Below are 11,604 nucleotides of genomic sequence, written 5' to 3' on the forward strand. Positions count from 1 at the left end.
AAAAAAAAAAAAAAAAGAAAAAAAAAGAAAAATGCGTATTATTATTTTTTTCTCATGGACCCCAGGGTTGCCAGGCTGTATTTCCCTCTGCATTGCTATGTGAGCCCTGTGTATATGAGCTGGCTGTGCTGCAGGTCATTTGAAGGGCTGGATCGTAATTTAGGTTCTTGATAGGGAGGTGAGGGTTAGCACAAGGTTGGCATTTCTCTGGCAGAGAGACTCTGAAGTGAGAGCTGTCACCTACCAGTGATATGAAGAGTTTTTAATCACAGGAGTGTGTGTGGTGTGGCAGGTGCTTAGTCCTAATGAGACAGACCTTCTGACCTGGCAGGACACTTGGCCACGAGCCACTGGCACCCTGCTGGCTGGTGCCAGCTGCTATTCCAAGGGAATTTCAGCTCTGATGCTCTGCTCCTGTGTAGGTACAGGTCGGTGAGTGCATTTGAACCTGAATTATCTTTTATTGCCACTAGGTGCTGATGGTTTCAGCCACCAAAAGACCCTGGAAGCTACCAGGGTCTTCCGGTTGGCATTACTGAAAATTACTTATCTTTTCATTCACCATGCTTATCTTTTGATACTGTTTAAGGCTGGGGAGATGGCTCAGTTCATAAGATGCATGCTGAGCATGCCTGAGGACCCGAGGTTTTCGATGGCAGTCTCTGACCAAGATTTCTTTATCACAACCAATCCCAGTATATGCAAGGGGCATCTCCTTCCCATGCTTGGACGTTCTCTATACTGTGTCAGGGTAGGTGTGCCCATAGAATGGAGGTGGGACTGTGAATGCCTTGTGCCAACCTCTCTATTTTGAGGGTAGGGTAGTGCTTTTTGCATTTCACTGGGTTTTGGATCACCAAATGATTCCAAGCAGTTAGTAGCCGAGGGCACTGTGGCTACACCAGGCATTGTGAACCCAGCATTTCATAAGAGAAATGCGCAAACAAGGCTGGTGGAGAGATGTAGAGATATATTTGTTTATAAACAGTTCGTTCTCGGCCTGTTTATTGTTTTACCCAGTTTGGTTAGAGATGAAGTTTTTTACTGAATGAAGAAAAATACACACACGATGCAAACCGGCAGCTTATCTATACTCAGCCTGAGTGTTGGGAACAATAGTCAGTCATGGAGACAGTGACAGATGGGGAACACGAGCCCTCTAAGACGAACTTGCTGCTTTCCTCCCGCCACTTTTGATAGGTAGAAATTTAGATCTGATATGTGTAGATGACAAGACTTCAAGGAAGGCTGGGATTGAAACATTTGTGTAAGGATCATATAATTCTTAAACACTGGAAATTGACTTAACTCTTTTTTCAATATCTGTGCCGATAAATAGAAACAGGCCTGCAGTTTATGGTCAGGAGATAGTAGTCTCAAATACCTTTATTAGGATGCCAAGGTAGTAAGCATGCCAGCTCCTGCAACCCAGCGAGAATCCCTGGGAAGGTATGAAGCCATAGCATATGCATCTTGGGACCCCAGAGCCCAAGACCTACAGAATAGCAGTCAGTGGGCTAGGTCCCAGGTGCCTATAGCTTTTCAAAGCTCTGTAGGTACTGCTGATGGTCAGTGAGCCAAGATCACTCCCAGTGGGAGATTTCCACACTTCCTTCAAAGTCCAGTTCCCTGAGGATCTTGCTAAAAAAAAAAGAAGCTTCCTCATCCTCTTTCTTGGAGAGATGCTGATTCAGTGTGTCTGGGATGGGGCCTGGGAATTTGTTTTTAAGAAAGTCTTGTCCAGGAAGTCTGGGAACTCTTTGCACTTACCCCCCACCTCCTGAAGTTCATTGATTGGAAAGCCTTGCTCAGAGCTGCTACACATTCTTCCCAGCTCACTTGTCCCATGACTCTGAGAAGCCACTTGCTGGCAGGGCAGGGTCTTGAGCAGAGGCACACCATTGGCATGTGAGGGGCACGCTGCGTGAGTTCTGGCAACAGATGGAGGGAGGATCTGGTTCTGTAACATGGCCACAGTCAAGCCTCTGAGTAGGCGTAGCCTTCCAACTTGGCAGGTGGCAGCAAAGAGAGCTCAGGATTCTCTGCAGGAGAATTGAACCAGAATATTTCTGTGGGCCTGTGAGGTCACTGCTGTGAACAGCCAGATATTTAAGGAGTAGCACCTGGACTGGATGAAACCTCAGTGAATCAGAGCAGTAAATTTTCTGGGTGTGCCTGGAGTCTAGGCCCTTCATAGAGGGGAGGGGCCGGAGGACAAGAACAGGGGACCCAGAACACCAAGGTAGGTAGATTTGCACAAGAGAGTTTTTTGTTGTTGTTTTGAGAGTCTTAAAAAACCCAGTCTGACCTCAAGGTCCCCGTGTACTTAGGGATGACCTTGGGTTTCTGATCCTCGCTCCTTCCCTTCCTGAATGCTGGGATCTGTGTGCGCCACCAGGACAAGGTTTTGGCAAAGTTGGCGATTGCACTCAGGGCTTCCTATGTATGCTTCTCATCAGTCTACCATCCAAGCTGTCTACTCAGCCCTCCGAGTTTTCTTCTGAAATCTAGTTATTAACTTCTAGGACACTTATCTAATCAAATTTCTCCATAGTGACAGCGGAGGAACAGGCAGATCACTGAGAGCATAGAGTGATGTTACTGAAGAGAAGCCATTTGGGAAATGGGGTCAAGTCTGAATTCTCTCACTCTCAGTGTGCGGCTTTAGCCCGCTTTACCGCTCTGAGCTCTTGTTTGCTTCCTTACCTGAAAGTTCTTGGTATGTCAGGCTAGAGTCTTCAGCCCAAGGGACCCCTAATCCCAGGAAGCTATGAACCTGGATTGGAAAATATTACACCTATAGTTTTTATAACATCAAGTGATATTTAGCACTTTCTTTAATTATGAATATGGCCAACACATTTAACTTATGGAGTATGAGTATTTAATTAAGAACATTACCAGTGGATCTCAATATTAGCACCTGTGTGTGGAGGCCTTGGGTGTCATCTTTAGGAATGCCATTCACCTCCACTGAGACACTGTTTATCATTTACTTTAGCTAGGTGGGCTGGCCAGCAAGACCCAGGGATCCTCCTGTTTCCACTTCTCCAGTGCTGGGATTACAAGTGTGCATCACCTGGCCTGGGTTTTTTATGTGGGTTCTGGGGGTTGAACTCATGTTTGCAGGGCAGGCACTTTACTGACTGGGCTACCTTTCTCAGCTCCACAGTAGTTTAGTTGGGTGGTGATGGCTTATGCCTTTAATCCCAGTACTTAGAAAGCAGAGATAAGGGGATCTCTGAGTTTGAGGCCAGTTGGTCAGCGAAGTGAGTTCCAGGACAGTTAGGGCTGTTATACAGAGGAAGCCCTGTCTCAAAAGGCAAAACAAAACATCAACAAAAGATTTATTTTATTTTGCATGTATTAAGTGTATGTATGTGTATTACATGTGTGTAGTTGAGGAGGCCAGAAAAGGGTGTTGGATCCCCTGGAACTGGAGTTATAGGTAGTTGTGAGCTACTATGTAGGCTCTGGGAACTGAACCCAGGTCCTCTGCAATAGCAGTATAGGCTCTTAACTTCAGAATCTTCTCTCCAGTCTCACAAATAGATTTCTTTTTTTTGGTGTTTCGAGACAGGGTTTCTCTGTAGCTTTAGAGCCTGTCCTGGAACTAGCTCTTGTAGACCAGGCTGGCCTCAAACTCACAGAGATCCACCTGCCTCTGCCTCCTGAGTGCTGGGATTAAAGGCGTGCACCACCACTGCCCAGCTCCACAAATAGGTTTCTCACTGTCTCACTGATGCAGATGCTTTGAAATAAGCCTTGATGCTCATTGCTGCTTCAAAGTCACTATAGTTGCTAACACCATGGTTAGACCTTGCTTAGCGAACCAATAAATGACCATGGAATTCTGTGCTCTACTTTCTAGGTTCTTTTGATAGCTGTGTCTCCCTCCCTACAGTAGACTTCCTTGGTCTTCCTTGTATCTTAGGCATTTACACATGTTTTTCTGAGAAGGGATGCCTGAGAAACAAACAAACAAGCTAATAAGCAATATGAAGAATCTTTTTTCTCTCTGGGCAATGTAAGGGGACAGTGATAGAGAGAGAGAGAGATTTTCAAACCCCGAGGGCTTGAGCTGAGTGAGGTCTTTTGACATGGACTCTTTTCAAGACAGAGAGTCAAGGGTGTTCCACTGAGACAGGAGTAGAAAGGCACCAGATAGCCCCATCTAGGTGGCTATCCTCCCCATCCCAGGGGGCCAGCAGACACTTGTGTACCCCACAGGCGGCTGAAGACACATTTTCTAATCCATGAGGCTGGTAACAATCCTAACAATGTCTGCTGAGTCCAGTGGGTCAGACACTGCTGTGTGTAGGGTGGTTCAGTACGTTCAGCCCTCAGAAGAGCCCCTGTAAGTTCTATTGTTATTCTTTTCTACACATCCATTCAACAAATATTTCCTAAAAAACAATGAAGTTCCAAACACTTCTAGCCCTTAAAAAAAGATTCCACAGCAAACAATATAAAGATGCATACTTTGCTAGAAGTGATGACATTGGAAGGAGAGAGAGAACAAAGGGACGGACAAAAAAATGTTAAGTGATGGGGTGTATCATTGCTATGGGAAAAATAAAGCAGGGAAGGCAGACAGAGAAACCCAGTGAGTCACAATATTAAAATAAAATGGCCAAGAGAGTCCTCACAGAGAGACGTTTGAGCAAGGACTTGAAGGAGGCTGTCTTGCGTGAACCATGCTAGAAACAGACACAATGCAAGAAATGACATCAACTTTCTTGGCCATAATCCACCGAGTGTTCCAAATTTCCCTTGGTATTCATGGTCATCAGCAAACAGGTTTGCTCTATGTGGGGTGGACATGTACTTGTTAATGTATGTGTGTATGGTTGTCTGTGTATTTATGCATGTGGAGGTCACAGGTAGATATTGTCTTTCTTCGGTTGCTTTCCACCTTAAAAGACTGAGTGAGATTTTCACTGAACTTAAAGCTCATTGATACACCTAGTCTGGCTGGTCAGTGACTTTCAGGGACCTGTCTTCATACCCCTTTCCTCAGAGTTGCGGTTACGGGTGTCTGCTACTGCACCCACCTTCATATGTGGGTTCTGGGGATCCAAACCGAAGTTGACACTTTTGTGCAGTGGTTTCCTTACCAACTTAGCCTTCTCTCCAGCCTGCAAGAAACAGGTTATTTTATTCTTGTTATTTCTTTAAAAATATGTAGGTGTGTGTGTGTGTGTGTGTGTGTGTGTGTGTGATGTATGTACATGACCAGAGGTCAGAGGACAACCTCGGGTGTCATCTTAAGGATTGCTGTCCACCTCCTTTGAGGTGGGGTCTCTTGTTGTTGGCGTGGACCTCATGATTAGGCTAGGTCAGGAAGCCTGTTTGCCTGTCTGCCTGCAGTTCTGGGATTACAAGGACATGCAACCACACTTGGTTTTTTTAAATCTTAGTTTTGGAAATTGAACTTGGGTCCTCTTGCTTGCACGGTAAACACTTTACCAATGGAGCCATTCCTCCCAGCCCCTATTCTCATCTCAACTACCAATATTAACTCTCTGCTGGCACATTGTACTTCACACAAAAATGTATACATGTCACAGAATACCTTAAAGAGGCAGCCGCCTTTAAAGCAGGACCAAGTAAGTTTCATGAATGTCAAGACTACTAGCCACAGAGCTGTTCAGGCCTCAGAGTTAGGAAATGCAGGTCAAGGTGGCAGCGGTTTTGAGTGTCAGTTTGAATGTGCCATATGTCCCTGATAGAAAACAAACAGACAACAAACAAACTTTTTGAACTGAAGCCCCAGGACAGGTGAAGATCCTTCATCATGGCAGTTTTCCTAGACAAGGCTCATGACCTACGTGGTGGTTAGTCAGTGTGCCTACTACATCTTAGTCTTAGGGCTCCTTTGGGCAAGTTCCAATGAGAAGGATCCATCTGATCGGACAAGCTCCCAGGTCTGCTGTTTCTGGCATCATTTTGGTATAGTCACGTGCTTCTTTCTTTATTGGCACAAATAAGTTAGTTATTAGCTAGTCCTCAAGCTGTGCTGGCAACAGCAATTGCTCACTTGTATAAACAGGAGGTAGAGTCAGTCTATCTTGACATTGGTACTCAAAATGGTGTGAGTCTTGGTGAAGACTGTTGGGCTAATGAAGACCAGGTTTGGCAGTTACTGTTCTGACAACACAGTGTTGTAAGGAGGCCGCTTGTTTGTGTCCCGGATGCCCAGACTCCTGAAATAACCACACAGAAACTGTATTAATTAAATCACTGCTTGGCCAATTAGTTAAGCATATTGCTATCTAGCTCTTACATCTAGAATTAACCCATCTCCATTATTTTATATTTTACCACGAGGCTCGTGGCCTACCAGCAAGGTTGCAGCATGTCTGTCTCTGGTGGCGGCTCCATGGGTTCTCTCTGACTCCGCCTTCCTTCCCCCAGCATTCAGTTTAGTTTTCCCTGCCTACCTAAGTTCTGCCCTGCTATAGGTCCAAAGCAGTTTCTTTATTCATTAATGGTAATCACAGCACACAGAGGGGACTCACACATCAACACAGTACTTCAGAGCAGAGGTGAAAAATGATGGTAGAAGGCAGAAGGAAGACTATTCAGACACAGAGAACAAACAAAATCCTGAGGTGGGGACACATCTGGCCTGCTGAGGGACATCAAGGGACTGGGCAGTCTAGTAGAGGGAAGCAAGGAGTGGTTGAAGAAGGTCTCATTGATGAGGGCCTTGTGCGCCACTGTGGTAACGTTATATTTTGTTTTAAGTGAGACGGGAGTAGCCACGGTAACAAGAGCGGAGTGAGATCATGAGTCCTTCTGGTTGCTGTATTGAAAATGAGTTGACAGAGTGCTCCCAAGGTGTAAGCAGGGAGAGAGATGGGTTACCACAGGAAGCTGGGTAGTAGTGGCACATGCCTTTAATCCTAGCACTCGTGAGGCAGAGACAGTTAGATCTCCGTGAGTTCAAGGCCAGCATTGTCTACAAACTGAGTCTCAGAACAGCCAGGACTGTTATACAAAGAAACTCTGTCTCCAAAACAAAACAAAACAAAACAGAAAATAAAAAGTTACTGTAAGAATTCAGATGGGGAAACTGAGGCACTGGGTGATGAAATAGCAAAGCTGGTAAAAAGCATGGAAAGGGGTTTGGTTTTGCTCTTCTGAGACAGGGTGCTGTTGTGTAGTGGGGACTGCCCTCCTATTTTTTATGTGGTCTCAGTCTCCTGAAACTCCTCAATGCTGGGACTACAAGCCTGCCTCATCAGGTTTAGCCGCGGTAGGGATTTAAGTCTAGGCATTTTGACCCCAGCTGCCATTTCTTAGCTACCCCCTTCTTAGTCTCTGGTGATCATCTAATATAGTGGTTCTCAGTCTGTGAGTTACAGCTCCTTTGGGGTTGAAGACAGGGGTTGCCTAAGACCGTTGAGAAACATAGATACTTACATTATGATTCATAACAGCAGCAAAATTACAGTTACGAAGTAGCAATGAAAATAATTTTGTGGTTGGGGCTCACCACCACATGAGGACCTGTATTCAAGGGTTGCAGCATTAGGAAGGCTGAGAACCACTGCTCTAGAACTTTGAGTCTGCCTCGGACCCGAATGTTGCTTTCTCTCTGCAGGTCTCGTAACCGAGGGCCGGTCGGCTTTGGATATTGTGCACCCCGTGCGAGTGGATTCTGGGGGCTCCTTCCTGTCCTATGAGCTCTGGCCACGGGTGCTGCGTAAGCGAGATGTGTCTGCCACCCAGGCCTCGTCTGCTTTCTATCAGCTGCAGTACCAAGGGCGGGAGCTGCTCTTCAACTTGACCACCAACCCTTATCTCCTGGCACCTGGCTTTGTGAGCGAGATCCGGCGTCGCAGCAGCCTAGGCCATATGCACATCCGAACCCGTGCCCCCACCTGCCACTTGCTTGGTGATGTGCAGGACCCTGAGCTGGAAGGTGGCTTTGCAGCCATCAGCGCCTGTGATGGCCTAGTGAGTTCTCTGGGATGCGTGTGGGGAGGGCCTGGGATTGGCGTGACATTGACTCTGCCTGGTGGCTTCTGTCAACATATCTTTCCTTTGCTAGCTTCTGTGTTCATGAAGGAGACAGAAATGACAGTGCAGACCTTCTTGTTCTGAATGGCAGAAAGCTTTAAATGAGTCAGATACCTGTTGGCCTTGGTTTTTGCCAAGGTTTGGACCCAATTCTTGAACTTCTGAAAATGTCCTGGGTAGGATAGAAGCTGCCCAGAGACCCCCATATGGAAGACAGATTGCAGAGGTCAAGTAAACACTGGGTGCTTACTTCTTGGGGGGTTCTGAAGACTCACTTAGGTACCCCTTGCCTTTACTTGGAGCCCAGACCAGAGGTCTCCTGCAATCCCTCTCTTCTCCCTTTGTCAGCCTCTAAGACAGTTTTGCTGCTGCTACAGCCCTAATTGCCTGTGAGATTCCACTACCGGGGGCTAAAGCAGCTTCCATTCTAGGCAGTGTTCATCTGCTTTTTGTAACTTCAAGCACCCTAGTGTGTCTAGCAGGAGTGCAGGTGTGTACACACAGTCTTCCACTGCTTTCAAAGGGTTCTCAGGCAGAATGGCTCAGGTGAAAACTATGGGACCAATTATGGGAATAGTTGGCATGCACTATTGGGCTGCATAGCCCTGAGAGCCCTCTCTGTACAGTAATGTATTCTGCTTTAGGAGCCCATGCCTGCTTCTCAGGTGTAGTTCCTCTCATTGAGCCTGCATGGAGGCTGAGCAGAGATCACTTTCCCATTCCATAAATTAAGAAACAGACTCTGAGAGGACCTTGCGCTGGTCACTAAATCCCAATCATTCAGGGAGGCTGATTCAAAACCCCATCTGTAGTCCCTAAAGCAGATGTACTTTCTAGTACTCTGTGTGACCCAAGGGGTCTAATTGGTGCTAGTGGGAACGTCTTAAGGAGGTGACACCTTCCCTCTTGGAGTCCCACGCTTGCTCCAGAGATGGTGGGCTGCCTGGATGCTTCCCATAACCCTCTATTCTCTGAACTCTATGCCAGGCAGATGTACCCAAAGCGCTCTTGCCAGCTTCACTTCTCTGGCCAGCTATGAACCCATGAAGCAGGATATCTCGGTGGTCATGGCAACTGGGTGGCTTGGGTATGACAGAGCTGCCTTTGGAATGATTCATTGCCTCAGGGAGACTGAAGAGGTTGATGAGAAGCAGTGGCCAGCTGGGAGGGGGCATGGTGGCTGGAGAACACTGGCTGGCAAAGGGGATGCAAAGCATCCCGAGGGCCTGGCCACGGGCCACCCGACTCAGGAGGGCTGTCTGGGACTGTGTAAGATGTCATCTTGTCAGATTCTGATGCAGATCTCTTTCTCCCTTCTAATGGAGGTGAAGCAGAATCCTTGGAGAAGTTTCAAGAGACTTCTAGTAAGGGCCAGAGCTTTGCTTTGAAGTCTTTGGCTGTGTAGAATGGCGAGGAAAGAATTAGCAATAGACCAGCAGGAGGGAGCCGCCCTGTGTGGCTGTGGTGGGTTCAGATTGGGGAGGTGGGGCCCAGCTGAGTAGGGCAGGCCTCTGGAGTCTGTGGGAAGGCAACCAGGTGCCAGCCCTCCTGTGACCCTGGTGCGTCTTCCCCAGAGAGGTGTGTTCCAGCTCTCCAATGAGGACTACTTCATTGAGCCTCTGCCTGGAGTTCCAGCTCAGACTGGACATGCCCAGCCCCACATGGTATACAAGCACCAAGTCCCTGAACAGCGGGGCCAGCAGGATCACTCAAGGGCTCCAGGCACCTGTGGAGTACAAGGTATGTACCTCCCTATGGAGCTGTGGCTGGGGATGATCTTCAGATACACGTCCTTTCTAGAAGCCTCTCTTAATACCCTCATGGCCAGTTTCCTTGGACTAGAGGCATGCAGCATTCAAACCGACATTCTATCATAGCCTTGGATGTCTCATTGACTTGTGGTATGGCCTTGACAGGCCCCCTGGAGTGTCCTTCCTGTTGCTGCTCACCTCCTCTGTTCACTTTGACACTTCCTCTTCCTCCGCTCTCTCTACATATTGCTTAGGGTGTCTCTGACTCCATCAATCATTCCTCCTCAGCTGGCTGGGCTGTCCATAGCCAATCCCAGCAGGGATACTGGTGAGGAGCCTCCTGCCTCTCTTTCCTGCTTCTACTCTAGACTAACTAACCTGTGTTATTGGGGCCTTCTAGCTCAGTACCTGGGGGATCTCACCCACTCCATCTCTGCCCATCAGTGTCCCCAGAGCTGGAGCATCGGCGAGAGCGTTGGGAACAGCGGCGGCAGAAGAGGAGGCAGCAGCGATCAATCAGCAAAGAGAAGTGGGTGGAGACCCTGGTGGTGGCGGATGCAAAGATGGTAGAATACCATGGGCAACCGCAAGTGGAGAGCTACGTGTTGACGATCATGAACATGGTGAGGTTGCTGCAGTTGCTACAAGGGAGGGGGGTGGCACAGGAGGGGGCATTGAAATGGCACACAGAAGTTGATATGGGTAGGAATGCTGACAGGCTGGCTTCTAGATATTGGATCAGGTTCGAAGCGTGAAGGAGGTTTCCAGGCCCCAAGACTAGAGAGAAGACTGGGCCACCGCAGCCCTGTGCCTGCTCAAGAGCACATGGTCTGGTTGGTTCACACGCTCTGCCCAGGACAAATCCGTTCCTGCTTTATGTCAGGATCTGTACTAAGTGCTGGGGACAGACACACCTCACCAGAATAGCTCCACCCAAGACATATTCATGCCTTAGACTGTCTGCTTAGTTTTAGGGTGTCTTAGCTTAGCTGGTGACCTTGGGCAGGTCTGTGAGTTGCGGAGGGCAGGAACACCTCATGGGCTGGACAAACCGCTCTTGACTCCACCTGACAGTTGAGATGACAGAGACTTTGGGGTGCATGGGCTTAGCAAGTCAAAGTGAGGCGAGACAGAGGTAGGCAAGGCAGTCTAGGGTCTCCAAAGGGCTACCCAGTGGGCACTGTGGCTGATCTATCCACTCCCGTGGGGACCACAGAGTCAGAACCTCCTTCCTAGATCTCTCCCTGAGGGGCTACCAGGCTGATCCTTGTGGCTTCCCAGGAGAAAAGATCTCCATACAGCTCTGTCTGTCCCCAAGGCCAGGGTTTGCTTGCTGCCACTCTAGGAAGTGCCTCTGAGGTCAGCTAGGATGTATGGCTGTGAAGTCGGAGCTCAAAACAAGGGGCTGCAGGCATGGCTGGTGTCCACCTGCTAACATCACAGTCCCACTGTGCGAATCCTCGTGAACGAGTGTAGTTCTGAGGCAGCCTTTCATGATTTGGATACCGTCATCAGCTCCTTGTTCTTTAGGGATCAAAGGCTTCTGAGGCCTTGTGCTTCAGGGGCCTCATTCAAGCCTCATTTGCTGAATCTGGTCTGCCCAGGGAGGTGGCCACTGATTTGTCACTGCTGGGTGGGGGCGGTGTGAGTGCAGGGGTGGAGAAGTTCAGGTGTGGTGTAGGGCAGGTGTGGAGACATGCAGGTGTGGAGTCGGGCAGGTGTGGAGATGGGCAGGTGTGGAGATGTGCAGGTGTGGGGATGTGCAGGTGTGGAGATGTGCAGGTGTGAAGATGTGCAGGTGTGGAGATGTGCAGGTGTGGGGATG

The 11,604-nt window shown here is 48.3% G+C and overlaps 1 protein-coding gene across 1 annotated transcript in view; it reads left to right on the forward strand.

Moving 5' to 3' along the window:
- The window catches only part of Adamts7 (ADAM metallopeptidase with thrombospondin type 1 motif 7), a 45,676-nt gene that overhangs the window by 1,968 nt on the left and 32,104 nt on the right, over window positions 1-11,604 (forward strand). Inside the window, exons 2-4 of the mRNA XM_005366645.2 lie at window positions 7,610-7,965; window positions 9,603-9,768; window positions 10,224-10,402. Of these exons, the coding sequence (XP_005366702.1) occupies window positions 7,610-7,965; window positions 9,603-9,768; window positions 10,224-10,402 (701 nt within the window). The remainder of the gene's footprint in view (window positions 1-7,609; window positions 7,966-9,602; window positions 9,769-10,223; window positions 10,403-11,604) is intronic.

Source organism: Microtus ochrogaster, unplaced genomic scaffold, assembly GCF_000317375.1.
Source record: "Microtus ochrogaster isolate Prairie Vole_2 unplaced genomic scaffold, MicOch1.0 UNK12, whole genome shotgun sequence".
Lineage (NCBI taxonomy): Eukaryota > Metazoa > Chordata > Mammalia > Rodentia > Cricetidae > Microtus > Microtus ochrogaster.